The 21,109-nt window shown below is 45.7% G+C and overlaps 1 protein-coding gene across 3 annotated transcripts in view; it reads right to left on the bottom strand.

The window, feature by feature from the left end:
- The window catches only part of LOC141049368 (sodium channel protein type 2 subunit alpha-like), a 263,234-nt gene that overhangs the window by 43,057 nt on the left and 199,068 nt on the right, over window positions 1-21,109 (bottom strand). For all 3 annotated transcript variants that reach the window (XM_073545767.1, XM_073545765.1, XM_073545766.1), the window contains 3 exons: window positions 20,330-20,794; window positions 13,089-13,224; window positions 5,950-6,104 (listed from right to left, as the gene is read on the bottom strand). In XM_073545767.1, the coding sequence (XP_073401868.1) occupies window positions 5,950-6,104; window positions 13,089-13,224; window positions 20,330-20,794 (756 nt within the window). The remainder of the gene's footprint in view (window positions 1-5,949; window positions 6,105-13,088; window positions 13,225-20,329; window positions 20,795-21,109) is intronic.

Here is a 21,109-nt window from a genome sequence, read left to right as displayed (position 1 = left end):
GAGATTCATTAAAGGTTTCTCACAAGTGGTGAAACCACTCACGGATCTTACCCAGAAGGGAGCTGATGTAAAAAATTGGTCTGTACTCGCTAAGGAATCCTTCTCAGTGATTAAGAAATGTTTTATGTCTGCCCCGGTGTTGGTGCAACCTGACCCGTCCAAACCATTCATTGTGGAGGTGGATGCTTCTGAAGTGGGGGTGGGGGCTGTGCTGTCCCAGGGTCCGGCCACACTTACCAATCTCAAACCCTGTGCCTTCTTCTCCAATAAGTTCTCTTCAGCTGAGAAAAACTATGATGTAGGCAATAGAGAACTTCTTGCGGTCAAGCTGGCGTTTGAGGAATGGAGGCACTTTTTGGAAGGGGCGGCTCACCCTATCACAGTTGTCACGGATCACAAAAATTTGGCATACCTTGAATCTGCTAAGAGGCTTACTCCTAGACAGGCCCGTTGGTCACTTTTTTTTCACGATTTCAGTTCTCAATTACTTTTCGACCGGGGTCCAAAAATGTTAAAGCGGATGCCCTGTCCAGAAGTTTTGATCCAGTGTCTCCCCCTGAGCCGCCGTCCTCCATTCTTCCCCCAGGGGTGGTAGTGGCGGGGGTCTCAACTGAGTTGGAACAAGAAATCCTAAGGGCTCAGGCCCTAGCTCCGGCAACCAGGCCAAGCGATAAACTGTTTGTTCCAGATTCATTGCGGCCTAGACTTCTGCAGGAGTTTCATGATTCTAGGCTGAGTGCTCATCCAGGTATCACGGCCACTAGAGAGGCAGTAGCCAGGGGTTTTTGGTGGCCTTCATTAAGGTCCGATGTCAAGGAATTTGTTTCTGCTTGTGGCATATGTGCCCGTTCCAAAAGCTCGCATAACCGACCGGCTGGGGAACTCATACCTTTACCGGTTCCTGATAGGCCATGGACTCATCTTTCCATGGATTTTATTACCGGCCTTCCACCTTCCAGGGGCAATACCGTGATCTGGGTGGTGGTGGATAGGTTTTCTAAACAGGCCCATTTCATTCCCTTGGCAGCATTACCTTCAGCAGAAATGTTGTCAAGATTGTTTGTGCAGCATGTGGTCCGATTGCATGGGGTACCCCTGAATGTTGTGTCTGACAGAGGTGTGCAGTTTGTGGCCAAATTTTGGAGGGCGTTCTGTATGAAATTGGGCATCTCACTCTCCTCGTCGGCATATCACCCGGAGAGTAATGGTCAGACAGAACGCACCAATCAATCCCTGGAACAAATTCTCAGGTGTCTGACCTCCGCCAGACAGGAGGATTGGTGTGATGCTTTACCGTTGGCTGAATTCGCTTTTAACAACCGGGTGAGTCAGTCCACCAACATGTCCCCATTCCTGATTAACTATGGCTTTAATCCACATTTTGGGGAGTTTTTTTGGGTGGATTCCGGTTGTCCAGGAGCAGAGGGGTCCGTTCAACGGTTAAAAGACCTCTCGGCTGAGGTCCAGCGTAATATCTCTCGAGCCCAGGGGAGATACAAATATTTTGCGGACAAAAAGAGAGCCTCGGGAGACATGTTTCAGGTGGGAGAGAAGGTTTGGCTCTCCACGCGTAACATCAACTTAAAGGTACCATCAGTTAAGTTGGGACCAAAGTTCATTGGTCCGTACGTGATTATGGAGATAGTCAACCCAGTGGCATATAGGTTGCGTCTCCCCGCCTCCTTAAAAATATCTAATGTGTTCCATAAGTCTCTGTTGAAACCAGCAGGATCTCTCAAAGAGAACTCTGAGACGGTTGTTCCTCCAGTGCTGGGGGAGGGTCAATTGGAGTATGAGGTCGGACATATTGTGGACTCTCGGCGGGTGCGCCGCTCTTTGCAGTACCTGGTCCACTGGAAGGGATATGGACCAGAAGAGCGCTCATGGGTCCCTGCTCGCTCGGTACATGCAGATCGCCTGGTTCAGGCGTTCCATGCCAAGTACCCGGGGAAGCCTGGGGGTCCGGAGGCCCCCCGTTGAGAGGGGGGTACTGTCATGATCCCAGTGCGGGTTTTTGAGCTGCACACCGGGGGTTAATGTCTGGAGCTCTGTGCAGGTTTTGACCTGCACACTTGGGGTTAATGATTGTGGCCGCTTTCTGGTTCTGGGAGAGCTTCATAAACCCCTGGGTAGCTTCAATCCCAGCCAGTTATACTTTTGCCATTGGCCTAGTGTGCTGACCCCCGTGTGCCTGTTTGTTGCTATAGCTTGGTTATATGGTTCTGACCCGATTCTGTTTCCTGTTGTGAGTTTGCCTGTTGATTTTGTACTGCGTTATTATCTGTGTATGACTCATTGCATGTGACCTGACTACTCTCTGCTCGCCCCTCTTGTACCTTGCAACTATCTGTGTATGACTCATTGCATGTGACCTGACTACTCTCTGCTCGCCCCCTTTGGTACCCTACAGCTATCTCTGTGTGTGACTCATTGGCTACGTCCTGACTATTCTCACTGTCTATTCCCCTTGGTAACTTTGTCTCGCAGTTACTCTGCTAGGAATTGTCTTGCAGCTCCTAGCTCTGTGGAGTTTAGGCCACGCCCCCAGCAGTCACGTGCTTCAGGTCCTGCAGCTCTGAAGTACGCATCTATTCGGTTGCTGCCCGCTCCACAGGTAGTTTTGAGCACAGTTCGCTTTACTCAGGACACGTGCACTGGCTCAGTGAGCAAGTTCAGTGCGGTGTCTTTGACACACAGTACTGAAAGTGCGACACATGAGAGAAAAATATCTTTGCTTCTCCCAAGAGCTGCCGGCTTTAAGTCATAGAGGCGCGGCTTTAGTCACTGCTCAGTACATAATGAATGGCAGCAGTAAGCACGCCCCGGCAGTTTGACTGACAGCCACCTCTGCAATGATGCACCACAAAGCTGACTGTCAGTCAATGTGCTGGTGTGTGCTCACAGTCTGTGCTCACTGGGTGCTAAGCAGTGACTAAAGGCGCGAGAACAGCATGACTGAAAGCAGGAGGCTCCTGGGAGAATTTACAATAATTTTCTCACGGGCATCGTACTTTCAATGCAGCGGCCGGCACCTTCATAATGCTATTTACTTGCAGACTAACCCTTTACATACAAGTTAATAGCGTTATTTGACCTGACAGCTTCCCATTTAGTGGTTTCCTAATGGTCTCGTCCATGTGTATAAATATATTTGACGGTTACTGTAAAACGACATGCTAGAATAAGAGGACAAGTGCGCATTCAGAGAGAAAAAAATACCTCGTCTGCACAAGTCTCAAATGTATTGTCTCATCCGAATGTGGCAAAATTACGGAGCAATTGACAGATCTACAGTCAGGTTTTGCTATGTCAAAGTCCTGTGTTTGCAATCATTTTTCACACACTGCAGGTATGAAAAAAGTGCATGTGTTCGGCTGTATGTTTATATAGACCACGCATTATGTAAAACGCCACCCCCTCTTTGTGAAAAGGTCTTGTCTTGTGAGCAGGGCTATCTCTGCCTGTCCTCCTTCACAACTACTTTAAGGCTATGTGCACATGTTGCAGATTCAGCTGCAGGTTTTTCCGCACGGATCCGCAGGTAAACTCGCAGGTAAAGTGACCTGCGGTTTTCCTGCGGTTTAGCCCTGCGGTTTCACACCTCTACTATGTTGAGTCCCTGCGGCTGCATGATTTGCGTCTGTTAAGGCTGGTTTCACACTTGCGTTTTTTTGCGCTGTATTTTAGCGCTAAAAAACGCATGCACTTTTTTTCCTATATTTTGCATGGGATGCACTTATGTGCGCATACACATGCGTTTGTATGCGTTTTTACGTGCATGCGTTTTTTTGTGGTGTGCGCTCGGGCGCACAAAATGCATCCTGTTGCATTTTTTAGGCGTCCGACTTGCCTAAAAAAAAACGCATGCGCACGCAATGCGGTTTTTTTTACAGCAAGACACCCATTGTAAGTCTATGGGTGCGCATGCGTGCTCATTCGCATGCTCATGTATGAGTTTTTTGCGCATGCGTTTTTTTGTTGACCATTGGTTAGACAATGGAAATTAGGGGTTTGTGTTAGAGTTAGGGTTAGTTAAGGGGGTTTAGGGTTAGGGTTAGGGTTAGTATGGTTTGGATAAGGGTTAGGGTTTAGGGTTAGTTAGGGTTTAGGGTTAGGGTTTGGGTTAGGGTTAGTAGGGTTTGGTTAAGGGTTAGGGTTAGTATGGTTTGGTTAAGGGTTAGGGTTAGGGTAAGTATGGTTTGGTTAAGGGTTAGGGTTAGTAAAGTCATGGTTTGGGTTAGTGTTAATCCTAACCCTATCTTGATTTTTTTGGTGATGCCAACTGTTGGAAAAAAATGCAAATGCGGTAAAAACGCACTAAAAACGCATACAAACGCATAAAAATGCTGTGTTTTTTTTCATGCATGCGCATAAAAATGCTTGAAAAAAATGCAGCATTTGTATGCGTTTGTATGCGTTTTTTCCATGCGTTTTTTTGCGGGAAAAACGCGCTGCAAAAAAAAGCAAGTGTGAAAGTAGCCTTAGACAGCCTGAACACATGCGGGAATTGCCCGTTTGTTAGACAGCCTGAACACATGCGGGGATTGCCTGTTTGTTAGGGAATCCCCCCATGTGTTCAGGCTGTCTAACAGTCACAAATCATGCAGCCGCGGGGACTCAACCTTAATATGCGAGCACTCCCAAGATACTCGGATAAAAGTCTATTTGCCAAAGTTTTTAATTCTTTAATTTGGGGTTTTCATTTTTGATACCTTAGAACATGGTTTTGAAGATGGACTTTCCTTTTAAAGGAGTTGTGTGAGGCTTTAAGATTGATGGCCAATCCTTAGGATAGGTCATCAATGTCTGATTGGTGGGGGTGCGACACCCGGCACCCCCTGCCAGTCAGCTGTTCCCAGTGCCGTCAGCGGTCATAACTGCTCAATTACAAAGCTGCACAACTCCGTCGACTATATGGTGGCTGCTACCAGAAGCTGCAAAACCACCCCTTTTCATTATCAATGAAGAGTGGATGTGTGGCACCCAGCCGCGGCCACTATTCCATTGATGGAGCTATACTCTGCAGCTCCAAAACTGAGCACTTCTGGCTGTCACCAACACTGAGAACAGCCGAAAGGTGAAGGTGCTGGATGTTGCACCTCCACGATCGGTCATTGCTGACCTATCCCAAGGATAGGTCATCCATGTTAATGTCTTGGACAGCCCCTTTAACTGCCCTATCATGTCTCAGCAACGTATATCCATAACATGGTCAAATTTGAGTAGGTGCCATTCAACTAAATAAAAACTTTTGAGAACCACACAATTCTAAGCCGAGCTCAGTATTCTATATGGAAAACGCAGAAAATGCTGACCTCTCTACTTTATTTTTGCATTTATTATACATTTATTCTACATATTATATTATTATTGTAACATTATTTAAAAAAAAAAATGAATAATTTCAAAATAAATTATAAAAATCATTTGCAAAAACAAGGTCACGTAGAAAAAAAAACAACACTGGCCTTAAACTTTTCATTCTGGAATTTAAGGCTGTGTGCACACGCTGCGGATTTTGCTGCGGTTCCGCAGCGGTTTTGGCCGCTGCGGACCCGCAGCAGTTTTTGCTGCGGTGTACAGTACAATGATTCCCTATGGGAATCAAAAACCGCAGTGCAGACGGTGCGGAATTTTCCGCGCGGATTATCTGCGGTTTTCAATCCGCAGAAAGAATTGACATGTCAATTCTTTCTGCGGATTCTGCTGCGGTTTGCCATCTCCTCCATTGAGGAGATGAAAAACCGCAGGGCAAAACCGCAGAGCAATCTGCAGGTAAAACCGCAGGTATCTTGACCTGCGGTTTCACCTGTGGATTTTACAAAATCCGCGCGGATGAATCCGCACCTTTTCCGCAGCGTGTGCACACAGCCTAAGAAGCCATACTACGCAAAAAAATAATGAAATAAGCATGATTACTCTGTTTGAAATGAGAACTGTTGTGCTCACCAGGGCACCGCTGCTAAGTAGGATCATGAGGATTATAAATGATTCAAACCAGCTGTGTTCAACAATAAGGTAGCAGGTTTTTCTGAGATTCCACCACATTTTTCCTCTTCCCTCCTCAGTGTTTATTTTGCAGCATGGAAATGTTCTCACACAGCCTTAAAAGAAATAATTAGAAGAAAGCAATGGGCAAATAATACTAAAACGGTCTCTGCCATTTCAACAGTTTTATAGAAATTAATAATACAAATAGATATATAAAACCTTGTAACATATCTCATCCCAGACATACAGTATGCATCTTCTTCCGCTTATGAGCCTCTTTAATTCATCAATCATTCAAAAATGCAGCTAAAATCTTTCTTACTCAATAACAGATGGATTACCAGCTCGCAACTACTTATTAAAGTCTACAAAGAGGGGGAGAAGGAAGGATGAGAAGAAAGAGATTTGATGCTGTTGATTTCTAGTAAGTGTTTTATCTCACTCCAGTGCTGGATTCACAACTACACTGCTCAGTACTGCTCTATATTGTGCTACATGCTTTTTCTGTTTCTGGAGGTGTGCTAAAGAAAGAAAGAAAACCAGGCATCCCTGATGTCTCTGTACAGTGTGTTCAGGAGACTTTATAGAAGCTAGTCTCTACCCACTAGCTCAGAGACAACTGATAATTAGAAACAGCCTGCAGAGGGGAAAACTGCTAAATAATGCAGAATCCATCTTAAAAAAGACAGAAATAGTGTTAGTTTTCTTATGCTTGTTTTGAAAAATCACTTTAAGCTACACATATACTTTAAATTGGATTTATGCCCTACTTATAGCCTGCTTTGTGCAAGGACATACTTAGTGGCCACCAATCAGTTGAAAGTTGTATTGCTGTAGGTTTACTTTAATATACAGCAATGAATGGTAGCATGATCACAGGTTTTAACCCTATAAACATTTTTTTCCACATTATATCATATGTAAATACAAAACCTTATGTCTATTGGTGCCCAAAGCACTGCATACTTACAAAAAAATACTTATAAGAACTCCTGTGTTGTATGATAAATAACCCAGAAGTATCTGTTAGACATATCTAGGATTACAAGGTATCCAGCAGAACCGTAGCCAACCCATTGATATATCATTGATTGACATGACTGATGCTCCTGTCACATCCTCAGGCTGCTTTAAATCTAGTCAAAATGAAAATTCATCTTCTGGGCACAGCAGTGAAATAACAAAGTGCATGCATGAGTTCCCTGCTGCAGAGTGGCCTGTGGGTGATATGGGAGATGTCACCGACATTGAGCAACGATACATGAGTCGGATTAATGGGACACTTGGAAAAACTGCATACACCCAGGGCCGTATTTGCCATTAGGCACTCGTGGGCACGTGCCTAGGGCGGGACTCTGTGGGAGGGCGGCACCTGAGCAAGTTTTCTTTTTTTTTTAAGTCTGGGTCGGCCCTCCACCTCGTCCCCCCCCATCATACTCACCTCCTCCAGCGATGCCTGCTGGAGCTCCGATGGTCCTGCGCCGATATCTGTTCTTCCTGTGTGAGTGCGCGATCATGTTGTACTGCTCATTAAGATCATGAATATGGACGCCACTCCACTCTCATAGGCGTGGCGCCCATATTCATGACCTTAAAGAGCGGTACCATGTGACTGCGCGCTAACACACACAAACATGATGAACTAAAGTGAGACATGCACATGCTGCAGCAGCAAGGAACGTTCCAAGCCATGACACAGGTGAGCCGGATGGAGAATGAGCGGCGGGGGGCGGGAGAATGAGCCAGGTGGAGAATGGGGGCTGGGGGGCAATGAGCCGGGTGAAGAAAGGGGGCCAGACGGGGAATGAGCGGCGGGGGGCAGAATGAGCTGGGGAGAGAATGAGCGCCGGGGGATAAGCACCGGGGAGGTGGAGAATGAGCGCGGGGGGGGGCAATGAGCACCAGGGGGGTGGAGAATGAACGCTGGGGGGGGATGAGCGCTGGGGGGGAACGAGCCAGGTGGAGAATGAGCGGAGCGTGCACTGGGGAGATGGCTGCACTGTGGAAACGGGTGCACTGGAGAGATGGCTGCACTGAGAGGGTGGCTGCACTGGGGAGATGCCTGCACTGGGGAGATGGCTGCACTGAGGGGCCGCCTGCACTGGGAAGATGGCTGCACTGGGGAAACGGGTGCACTGGGGAGATGGCTGCACTGAGGGGACGCCTGCACTGAGGAAACGGCTACACTGGAGAAATGGGTGCACTGGGGAGATGTCTGCACTAGGGAGATGGCTGCACTGGAGAAACGGGTGCACTGGGGAGATGGCTGCACTGGGGAGATGGCTGCACTGAGGAGATGGCTGCACTGGGGAAATAGGTGCACTGAGGAGATGGCTGCACTAGGGAGATGGGTGCACTGGGGAGATGGCTGCACTAGGGAGATGGCTGAACTAGGGAGATGGCTGCACTGGGGAGATGGCTGCACTGGGGAGATGGGTGCACTGGGGAGATGGGTGCACTAGGGAGATGGGTGCACTAGGGAGATGGGTGCACTAGGGAGATGGGTGCACTAGGGAGATGGCTGCACTAGGGAAATGGGTGCACTGAGGAGAAGGCTGCACAAGAGAGATGGCTGCACTGCGGAGAAGGCTGCACTGAGGAGATGGCTGCACTAAGGAGATGGGTGCACTGAGGAGATGGGTGCACTGGGGAAACGGGTGCACTGAGGAGATGGCTGCACTAGGGAGATGGCTGCACTAGGGAGATGGCTGCACTATGGAGATGGCTGCACTGGGGAGATGGCTGCACTGGGGACATGGGTGCACTAGGGAGAAGGGTGCACTGGGGAGATGGGTGCACTGGGGAGATGGGTGCACTGGGGAGACGGCTGCACTGGGGAGACGGCTGCACTGGGGAGACGGCTGCACTGGGGAGATGGCTGCATTGAGGAGATGGCTGCACTAGGGAGATGGCTGCACTAGGGAGATGGGTGCACTGAGGAGATGGCTGCACTGGGGAGATGGCTGCACTGGGGAGATGGCTGCACTGGGGTGATGGGTGCACTAGGGAGATGGGTGCACTAGGGAGATGGGTGTACTGGGGAAATGGCTGCACTGGGGAGATGGCTGCACTTGGGAAATGGCTGCACTGAGGAGATGGCTGCACTGGGGTGATGGCTGCACTGAGGAGATGGCTGCACTGGGGAGATGGCTGCACTGGGGAGAAGGGTGTGTCACGCTGCCTCCGCATACTCACCTGGCCTCCGCTCCCATCCCGCTATCCTCACTCCAGTCCTCCAGTCCTACTCCAGTCCTGCCTCCGGTGTTCCTGCTCCATCCTGCTATCCACACTCCATTCATTCAGTCCTATTCCAGTCCTGCCTCCGGTGTTCCTGCTCCATCCTGCTATCCACACTCCAGTCCTTCAGTCCTACTCCAGTTCTGCCTCCGGTGTTCCTGATCCATCCCGCTATCCTCAATCCAGTCCTACAGTCTTACTCCAGTCTTGCCTCACGTGTTCCTGCTCTGTCCTGTTGTCTATGCTCCAGTCCTGCAGTCCTACTCCGTTCCAGTGATTCTGCTCTGCTGTCTACGCTTCAGTCCCGCACTCCTACTCCAGTCCGTCCTGAGCCACCCCTCTCGGTACCGGCTATCGTGGTACCTGAACCCCTGGACCTGCTCCTAACGATCCCTGTATAGGGGTCGGCTCCACCTGGCAGCTCGCCCAGGGCCCCTCGATGCCACGGTCCAGAGGGTCCACTCCAAGTGTTTCGTCTCCTGACCAGCCGTGGTAACAGTACGATCAGGCCATGGACTCCGCCTGTACTACTGCTGCTACCCAAAAGGAGTTGCTCTTTTTGTGGGAGAATCAGGGACGCATTATGTCTGTCATGAAGTCTATGGACACCCGTTTGCCGGCCCTGCAGGTGGCTGATCCTGGAAATGCCACTCAACTGGCCAGTCTTCAACAGGAGCTGGGTCAGGAACGAGATACTCAAGCCCATATTCTGAGTTACATGGTCTCCTTTGATAGCCGCTTGTTGGCCCACGCCGCAGCCCCCCCGCCGCCCGACAGCGACGGCGGTCCCTTCTGACAGGCTCGCTGCCGATGGGGTCTCTGCATGCAATGCGCATTCGCCATAGGCTGCGGCCGCGCCTTCCTCCTGTTACTTGCGCTCCGGCAATGCCCTGACCCGGAAGCACCTACGGACCAATGGCAGACCTGACAGGGCTATATTAGGGCATTCCGTGTCTGATCCTGGTTCTCAGCCGGTTGGTGCCGATGATGTCTTTGAGGTGGAGGACATCATCGCCATGAAGAAAGTTAGAGGTATGACTCTTTCTTATTGACTGGAAGGGTTTTGGTCCTGAGGAGAGATCCTGGGAACCTCGGGAGAATATCAATGCTCCCCGTATCCTCTAGAGTTTTGCTAATCTCAGGGGAGGGTGGCTTAAGGGAGGGGGTACTGTCAAACCACCTCCGCATACTCACCCGGCCTCCGCTCCTATCCCGCTATCCTCACTTCAGTCCTCCAGTCCTACTCCAGTCCTGCCTCCGGTGTTCCTGCTCCATCCTGATATTCACACTCCAGTCCTTCAGTCCTACTCCAGTCCTGCCTCCGCTGATCCTGCTCCATCCTGCTATCCACACTCCAGTCCTTCTGTCCTGCTCCATCCTGCTATCCACACTCCAGTCCTTCAGTCCTACTCCAGTACTGCCACCGATGTTCCTGCTCCATCCCGCTATCCTCAATCCAGTCCTACAGTCATACTCCAGTCTTGCCTCCTGTGTTCCTGCTCCGTCCTGTTGTCTATGCTCCAGTCCTGCAGTCCTACTCCGTTCCAGTCTCCAGTGATTCCGCTCTGCTGTCTACGCTTCAGTCCCGCACTCCTACTCCAGTCCTTCCTGAGCCGCCCCTCTCGGTACCAGCTATTGTGGTACACGAACCCCTGGGCCTGCTCCTAACGATCCCTGTATAGGGGTCGGCTCCACCTGGCAGCTCGCCCAGGGCCCCTCGGTGCCACGGTCCAGAGGATCCACTCCTGGAGATTTGTCTCCTGAACAGCCGTGGTAACAGGGTGCAACGAGGAGATGGCTGCACTAGGGAGATGGCTGCACTGAGGAAATGAGTGAAACGAGAAGATGGCTGCACTAGGGAGATGGCTGCACTGGGTAGATGGCTGCACTGGGGAGATGGGTGCACTGGGAAAATGGGTGCCCTGGGGAAACAGCTGCACTGGGGAGAAAGGCTACTTTCATATCAGCGATTTTTGCCAAAGTGTCTGGATTAATCATACTCACCAATGGGGAGGCAGCACTAAGAGTGCCTAGGGCAGCATAAACTCTAAATAGGGCCCTGCAAACACCCAGCAAACACTTCAGGACTAATTAGCACATGATGCAGGACAGGAGTTTTTACAACTTTATTTACCGAAGCAAGTGGTGCCATAGGATTTGTCTCAAACCTGAAGGATTCCCTACTACCAGCAAAGTAAATGAGATTCCTGAAGTCTCATGCACACGTTGCTTATTTTTTTTACTTGCATATTTGCAGCAGATTTAAATCTGCAGTATAGCAATTCTTTCAGCATTTTTTCTGCAGATTTCACCCATACTAATGAGTGGGTAAAACACATAAAAAACACATACAACAATGCATCAAAAGCAAATAAAAAAATGCATGTATTTTATGCAGCTTTTTTTCCTGCTAACACATTAGTATTTGATGAAGTTTTCTACTGCAAACAGTGAACCTGTGAACATACCCTAAAGGCATTTCGTTTAGCACAGGGGTTTATAGGGTTAAAACCTGATGACAGATTCTATTTAAAGTCGTTTTCCAGGATTTAGATATTGATTACCTATTTTTGGGAGAGGTCAACAATATCAGATCAGTAGTAGTCGAACAACTGGCACCTCCTCTAATCAGTTTATTTGGCATTTTATAGAGCCCCCAAGAGCACAGGTTTGCACACTGTGTACTGGCTGTTCTTGGGTACTGCATTTCACCTCCCACCCACTTCAATAGGAGCTGAGATATAATACTCAAAAAGTCACAATATAGTTTTCAGAGCCGTGCCTTTGGAGCCTAATACAGAGTGTAGATCTGGCTACTAAGGAAGCTGCAAAATTTATCATAGAATCCTAGAATGTTAGAGTTGGAAGGGACCTCCGGTGCCATCGTGTCCAACACCCTGCTCAATGCAGGACTCACTAAACCATCTCAGACAGATGTATGTCCAGTCTCTGCAGACTTCTATTGAAGGAGAACTCACCACCTCTCATGGCAACCTGTTCCATTCATTGATCATCCTCACTGTCAAAAAGTTTTTTCTAATCTCTAGTCTGTATCTTCTCTCTTTCAGTTTCATTCCATTGTTTCTCGTGTTTCCATGTGCATATGAGAATAATGATGATTCCTCCACACTGTGACAGCCCTTCAGATATTTGTAGACAGCTATTAAGTCTCCTCTTTGCCTTCTTTTTTGCAAGCTAAACATTCCCAGATCCTGTAACCATTCCTCGTAGGACTTATTTTGCAGTTCGCTCACCATCCTGGTAGATCTTCTCTGGACTGTCTCCATTTTTTCAATGTCTTTTTTAAAATATGGTGCCCAGAACTGGACACAGTATTCCAGATGAGGCCAGACCAAGGAGGAGTAGAGGGGGATAATTACTTCACGTGATCTAGACTCTATGTTTCTCTTAATACATCCTAGAACTGTGTCTGCCTATTTTGCTGCTGCATCACACTGTTGACTCATGTGCAGTCTGTCATCTATTAGTATACCCAAGTCCTTTTCATATGTGCTGTTGCTTAGTTCTATTTCTCCCATTCTGTAGATGTACTTTTCATTTTTCTTGCCCAGATGTGGAATCTTGCATTTCTCCCTGTTAAATACCATTCTATTAGAAGCTTCCCATTGCTCAAGCTTATCTAGATCTTTCTGAATCCTTTCTCTGTCTTCTCTAGTGTTAGCTATTCCTCCTTGCTTTGCATCGTCTGCAAATTTGATTAGTTTACCTTCAGTTCCTTTATCTAGATCAATTATGAAATTGTTGAGAGGAGGTGCTGAGTGTCTGACTAAGGTCATCAATATCTATGTTCTGGAAAACCATTATACCAACAGTTGATAATAAGTAAGATGTGAGTATACCATCTGTAAAGCAAGGCTCTGGATCCAAAGCCTCTTCATAGTCAAAGCCAAAGACTTCATCATCTCTCTCCATTCCTGGTACTCGTACCTCTACTGTGCTGCCCTCAGAGGAACTGGAGGTAGAAGCTTTGTCCTTCTGCAATAAAACCCATCAATTAAATTTTAGGCTTTAGTACAAACAGTAAGCCATCAGACTTCTGTTTTTTTTCCCTATAGAACATTTTACATAGATGAACCTTTCTGAGCTACTTTATGGATCTTCTGTTTTGGTAGGGAAATTACAAAATTGAACAATCAAGAAGTATGTATGTTCAGATTTAAAAAAAAGCTATACAGCGTATACAATTAATGAAGCAGAAGGTTACACTCCTGTTTCAGAACAAAAAAAAATATGGCATTTGAGAAAACTTTTTAGACCACAGTTTTAGGAATAGGGTGTGAGGCTTTTCCTTCATCCATGATATTAATAATGAATATTGCTTTTAAATTGCTTTTTTATGCTATTAAATTATACATTCATAATTAAATGTGTTGTCTTGACAATGACAGCACTTTCCAAAGAGAACCAGGCATGATTTCTTTGGCTCTCACTCCTCTAAACCTTAATGATCTGATATTGTCTTCGGGAGAAGACACCTGTGAAGATAAACCATCCTCTTGCTTAGACTGAACATGTCTTGCTTGAAAGGGCTATATACGCCAGAGAGGAACCTGCCCTTATATAGTATTTCTCGATTCTGCCTTGGAGAGGGTAATCCCAAGTGAAGGATCCCTCTCTATGATATTGATACGGTCTAACATGTGGAGCTTTTTAATATATTTAGATGCATGGCCCAATAAATGCTTTTGCTTGCCCCTTCCCTACCTGGCACAGTCATTTTGCATCCCTTTAGCAGTTGCACCATGTTGCGCGCAAATGGTACCAACCGATCTTGTAGGAGGTCCCTTGTTCCAGAAAGTATATCCTAGAATGTGTTGTGACTTCCCCATTGCACATTTCCACTTTTTGCTGTTCCAGCAAAGCTATGATTAATTTGTCAGGTTTGGAGAATAGCTGTTACAGATAGTTCTGTTGTACCAATAGTGGTCCACTATTTAACTGCACAGAGTGTCAAGTCCATTCAGATTCACGTCGGCCTCCAGCTATAGTCCTCTTTGTTATCCTATACATGTCCTAGCTCTGTTCCGCTGTAACAGGCCAGATTAACCCCCCCGCCCAGAATATAACCAGGGTTAAAGTGGCCTAGGCCAGATTATACCCCGGGTATATTATGGCCTAGGCCAAACTATACTCCGGGGTATAGTTTGGCCTAGGCCAGAGTATAACCGGGGTATACTCTGGCCTAGGCCACTTTAACCCCGGGTATATTCTGGGTGGTGGGTTAATCTGGCCTGTTACACCGGGATTCTACTAAGTGCCTTGCCAAAAAGATATGTTGCCTGTTATATGCAGTTTTACTTTAGAAACCAGACCTTGGTCTACTCCAAACTTTGCCCCTGTCTTATCTTTCAGACACCACACCTATAACTTCTAGTTCTTACTACCCTGCCTGGTTTCCTATCATTGCTGTAGCATCTCGCTGCTTGCCCCCAACTGGCTGGAGACACAAGTATCCGCATGCCAAGCTATATGCTATACCCCGACTAATCACTGGAACAAAGCTGCCTCACTGCTAGTAGAGTACACCATTGCAATTCAACCACATTAACTTGCAAGCGATTGTGTTGTTGTTGTCTGGTGCGGAGAGAGCTGCTAAAATACCAATTGGTACCTCAGATCATTCTTTCTGGGATTTCATCTCTCAGCAATATGCCTTGATACCCATTAATGGGAAAAAATGCAGTACATACTAAAACACCTTGTGCAGGCAATAATGAATAAAGGTTCCTCTTGAATAATCTACAGTGGAAAGCAGCTTACTAAGATAGTTGTCTACCACCCTACATCTGCTCTATGTTCTGCCAACAATCTCAAACCAGCTTCTACCACAATCTAAACTGCACCAGTTCTCTGAAATGTGATACTCCGGACAATGAATCAATGAAAATGAATTCCATAAATTCACAATCTTAAGAATGTCCTTAATAGACTTATTTTAGACACATCTATCTCATTCAGCTATCCTTTCGTTTCACCCCATGACTCTTCTACATTAGTCCTCAGAATTTGATCCCATCATTCCTATAATAAATTCCCTATACTTTTTGCAAACAAATGCATTTCATATTTGTGCATCATACTTTACTATTTTTTTTATAAAAGTTGGCTTGTACAAGTCAATCACTTTTACCTCTCGTGTCACTCATATATACACTGCTCAAAAAAATAAAGGGAACGCTTAAACAACACAATGTGACTCCAAGTCACTTACACTTCTGTGAAATCAGCCTGTCCAGTTTTGAAGCAACACTGATTATGAATACATCTCTCCTGCTGTTGTGCAAACGGAACAGAAAACTGGTAGAAATAATAAGCAATTAGCAAGACAAAATTATAATGGAGTGGTTCTGCACGTGGTGACCACAGACCATTTCTATGTTCTCATCCTTTTTGGCTGTTGATTTGGTGATTTTTGCCTATTGTCATTGCTCTCACCACTAGAGGTACAGCAGCATAAGGCGATGTTTACAACCCACAGAAGTTGCTCAGGTAGTGCAGCTCATCCAGGATGGAATATCAATGCAAGCTGTGGCAAGATGGGTAGCTGTGTCTGTCAGCACAGTGTCCAGAACATGGATCAGATGTCAGGAGACCGGCTAGTACACCAGGAGACATAGAGGAGGGCAGTGCTAGAGCCCAAAATGACCCCCAGCAGGCCACTAACATCCATGTGCCTGCTCAATCTGTCAGAAACAGACTCTATGAGGTTGCTACGAGGGTCCCGACATCCACAAATGGGTATTGTGCTTACAACCCAACACCGTGCAGGGTGTTTGGCATTCACCAGAGAACACCAAAATTGGTATATTCAACACTGGTGCCCTGTGCTCTTTACAGATGAGAGCAGCTTCTCACTGAGCACATGTGACAGACATAACAGAGTTTGGAGATGCCGTGGAGAATGTTCTGCTGACTGCAGCATCCTCCAGTACAGCCAGTTTGTCAGTGGGGAGGCATTTATTTGTAGGGTCGTACAGCCCTCCATGTGCTAGCCAGAGGTACAATGACTGCCATTAGGTACTGGGATGAGATCCTCAGACCCATTGTGAGACCATATGGTGAGACCATAGGTGCTCTGGGTCCTGGGTTCCTTCTCATGCATGACAATGCTATGCCTCATGTGGCTGAAGTGTGTCAGAAGTTCCTACATGATGAAGGCATTGAAGCTATGAACTGGCCTGCCCGTTCCACAGACCTGGATCCTATCGAGCAGATCTGGGACATCATGTCTCATTCCATCCACTAACAGTCTGTTGCACCACAGACTGTCCAGGAGTTGACTGATTCTTTAATCCAGGTCTGGAAGGAGGTCTCTCAGGAGAACATCTGCCGCCTCCTCAGCACCATGCCCAGGCATTGTAGGGAGGTCACACAGGGACGTGGAGACTACACACACTGAGCATCATTTCCTTGTCTTGAGTCATTTCCACTGAAGTTGGATCAGCCTGTAATTTGATTTTCCACATTTTGAGTATCATTCTAAATCCAGACCTTCATAGGATATTAATTTTGATTTACATTGATCATTTTTGTTTTATTGTTCTCAACGCATTCTACTATCTAATGGATAAAGATTTGCAAATGGAACAATTCATTCAGTGATATCTAGGATGTGGTATTTTAGTTTTCCGTCTATTTTTTTGAGCAGTGTATATATTTTTAAACATAGATTGTATGTTCTTGCGTCCTATGGTTAAATCAACAGACATGACTTGATGCACTGGAGGCACCCAATTATAACATGTAAGTGTACCGATTTCTGATTAGGGCAGCATGGTTGCTCAGTGGCTAGCACTGTTGCGTTGCAACCCTGCGGTCCTGGGCTCAAATAACACCCAGGACAACATCTGCTTCTCCCTGTGTTTGCGTGGGTTTCCTCCGGATTCGCCGGTTTCCTCCCACACACCAAAGACATACTAAGGGCTCATACTCCTTTGCGAGAGACTCACATGATTCTCGTGCGAGTCTCTCGCATGAAAACCTGGCACTGCCGCCGGTGCTGGGACCTGAGCGTGCGGCTGCATAGAAATCCATGTAGCCGCACTCACCGGTCTGAGTGCCGGCGGCAGTGCCAGATTTTCGTGCGAGTCTCTCACAAGTGTATGAGCACTAATAGGGATTCTAGATTGTGAGCCCTAATGGGGACAGTGATTATCATGTCTGTAAAGCGCTGTGGAATCGGCGAGTGAGTAAAATAATAAATAAATCTTCTATTGGGCACATAATTTCTTATTTGCCATTATTTACATTTCCATTCATTTACTGATATGCTATGTTTGTCTCTTGCATAGATCATAGCCTGGGTGGCAGTAATTGATGGCTGCTACCATAGTGCCCTTAAGGGTTGTAAACTTAGCTTTGCAGAAAATATCAATGATATTATGGCACAAACCTGTATTACCAGGGAATTATACCTGCGAAAAGAAAGTATTATCCCCAAACTGCCTTTAAGCAAGCAAGCAAACATCTGTTGTGAATTTAATTGAGATGTCGCGCCACAATTATTGATTTAACGGTTTGCCTAGCATAATGGGGCTCTCACCCTAAAAAGGCTGTTTCTTATAAAAAAAAAAAGTGCAATCTGTGAAAAGGAAGGTGCAATTTTAACAACAGGTAGAAGTTAATTTGAACCTCAATTAAACACAAGCAAACGGAGTAAATATGTCGATAAGTAATGGCATCATGATGAAATGCAAGAAGGGTTCACACATTATTTTTCTAGAAATATAAATAAGGTATGATGTGAGAAATCTAACTAGGACACAAATTATATTATTTATTTTCAGAAATATTTTTGGTTTTGTATAACGTTGGCAAAAAAAAATGATGTATGTCCCCTTTTGCCTTTTCACTTTGCATTTCTTGCAGTTAATTCCGCAACTGTAATTGACTTCTCAATGGACCATGGCATGCACATTGTTGAAGTAAAGTGGCATCAATAACCACTTACTACATGCAGCCCATAGACAGCGACATCAACTTGGTTGTTGATGGAAAACACGATTGGTTAAAGCAACATGCTGCTCGATTCATTTCAGCACCATGGAGAGTGGCAACCGCCCAACCTGTTGTGCGAATATCACTAATACACCATACGTCACGGAACAGGGTAGGTTTGCCAGTCCTGCATGATCATGCTATGGTGAACTTCAATAGTTCAGGACTTGGAACAGATGTGCATTGTCTTTATTGAGTTGCAATGGATGATAAGGCCCATAGCTGAGCAGCATGCAGAACGATAGTAGTCGTCAGTAACATAACCATATATATTACTTGACTGGACACGTGGCTCTGTCTCGTTAAAATAAACACCAGAGCTGAATTCTTGACTCCTTCAACTTGGGGTTACCTCTGTGGGAAGTGAGAACGGGAAGCAATAAAAGTCAAAATATGACACTTTTAGCAACATATGGCTGTCAAATTAGAAAATTAATGAAATATAAAGAATAAAAGAGTCTTAAAAATTGTGACTATTTTTCCAGTGTGCAATATTTATCTGTATTTTTGTATTAGTGCCATGTTTAATTTGGTGGTAGTACTTTCCAACGACCTGAACTCGTTCGATGGAAAATATGATTAATCATATTAATTTGAAATATATGTAGCTAACTTATCCCCTGAGAAATCAATGCAAAACGACATCTGCTGGATGTCTCCTTTCTGTATAGATCACTGCCCGCTAATGTCACCATGTACAATCCGTCTCCAGCTGCAGAGAAGCCAAGATGGATTACAGGAAGTGGTGGCGAGTTTTTCTCTCTCTCTGCTCCTGATCTCCTGTCTGTCAAACTGCATATGCAGAGAACAGAAAAAAACCCCAGAAAAATAGAAGCTCACAAGATTCTTCCAAGGAAAATAATAGTTATTTAGTAACAGGATACTATCTACACTCAAAATTCCATCCACCAGTGGAGTTTTATAACTTTTTGTACTAGAAAGTGACATTCCTGTAATCTCTGGTCGCTGCCCTCAGAGCCATCTCCTATCGGCTGGCATTGCAGACTTTTCTTATGATTGGTGAGCCTAGTTAGTGATGTGGTGGCAGGCTGGCTAATCAAAAAATGAGCCGCAGATACCTACATGCAGGTTCTCAAGGCTCCCGCCCAGTGACCACAGATTAGCGACGTGACCCCTGGACTGATTGCTTCTGTGTTTAAAAAAGTCTGTGCAACTCCTTTAAGGTATCTATGCTTCTTAGGTAGCCCAATTAAACGCTGCTCTACACTAATGGCTGTTTGTAGATGTCTTTCTGGCTTAGCATTTATCAGTGCTCATGTTGTAAGACTTCTTAAAGGAGATTTCTATGACAATTTTTTTTTTTACTATATGCCTCAGAACTAACAGGCAGCCGGCGCTGGCTCAAATCGATCACCGACCATTCCTGCCGGTGATTCTGCCACACACATCAACACTGCAGCTCTTTCTCTTCCGGTCTGCTTTATCGACGGGGCGTGACTACCGGCGTTATGCTGATTGACAGCCAACTTCATCTTCGAGTTAGGCAGCTGGGAGCCAGCTATAAATCATCATGATATCAGCAGTCATGCCCTGTTGACAGGGCGGAAGAGAAGAAGCTGCTCTGTCGACAGTGCTATCAGCGTAAGTCGCAGTCAGTGATCGTTCTGTACCAACAGAGATCGTCGGCGGGAAGAACAGGCCTGTATAGTTCTTAGGCGCATAGTAAAAAAATAAAATAGTCCCGGATATCCCCTTTAAGAGGTCGGACATTGAATTTTTATTGTAGCCACCTCTCCTAGGTGGTACTTGCAATAAAGTTTTATTTGCTTTGTGTAAGAGCTAATTTGAAAACTTTTCTCCTATGGAGCTTTGCATGTTCAGCCGGTTTCTTTAAAGAGAGACGGTACTCCTCCCATGTGGCATTGCCAGTTGAAATGTAGGTATTGCAAATATATATTTGGGCATAGTATTACTTGTGTTTTCTCTGTATATTTGTTTCAATATATGTGAACTTATTCCAATTTAAATAAATTTATTAACATTTCTAACTTCAAGATCACTGGCAAAATGGTCAAAAAATCATATGCAAATACAGGTTTTTGAATTCTATCGCAAGGCATACCTCTTTATCTTCATCAAAATCGGAGTCACTCCCGGAGTCTTCAGAGTTTTGTTTGTCCAAGTCGGACTCTCCGACAGCAATAGGCACTACATTGATGAGGTACTGTTTGTCGTTATCAGCTATAGAAACCTTCTTATCAATAACACGGTTTACAGCATTTGTTCCATCTAGGACTTTACAAAAATCTTGGTTTTTCACGTTGTCTACCACCACATTTGTATATATTCCGTTATCATACTTAATAGTCTGGTCTTGATGTCGTTTTCTGTTATCCACATCCTCTTCTTCAGTACTCAGAAACAATTTTTGGAAAAATTCTAGCAAGCGTTTTTTAGCATAAGCCAAGCCCTTTCGGATTCTGCCGATTGCGACCTGAAGATTGTTAAGTTCACTGTCCACCTCGTTTGTACAAAGATTGTCAGAACTAAATGAGCTTAAGAGCAAGGCCAAGAACAAGTTTAGCAACTGGAATTAAAATAAAAAAGGTGAAAATTAAGATATTTTTGTACATCAATTTAAAGAATAGCGGAAAAACACATTTAACCCCTTCATGACCAAGCCTATTTTGACCTTAATGACCAGGCCATTTTTTGCAATTCTGACCAGTGTCCCTTTATGAGGTAATAACTCAGGAACGCTTCAACGGATCCTAGCGATTCTGAGATTGTTTTTTCGTGACATATTGGGCTTCATGTTAGTGGTAAATTTAGGTTGATAATTTTTGCGTTTATTTGTCAAAAAATCAGAAATTTGGTGAAAATTTAGAAAATTTTGCAATTT

This window comes from Dendrobates tinctorius, unplaced genomic scaffold, assembly GCF_039654945.1.
Source record: "Dendrobates tinctorius isolate UK_male_01 unplaced genomic scaffold, ASM3965494v1 ptg000143l, whole genome shotgun sequence".
In the NCBI taxonomy this organism is placed as follows: Eukaryota; Metazoa; Chordata; class Amphibia; order Anura; family Dendrobatidae; genus Dendrobates; species Dendrobates tinctorius.
This window is presented reverse-complemented; position numbering and strand designations above follow the sequence as displayed.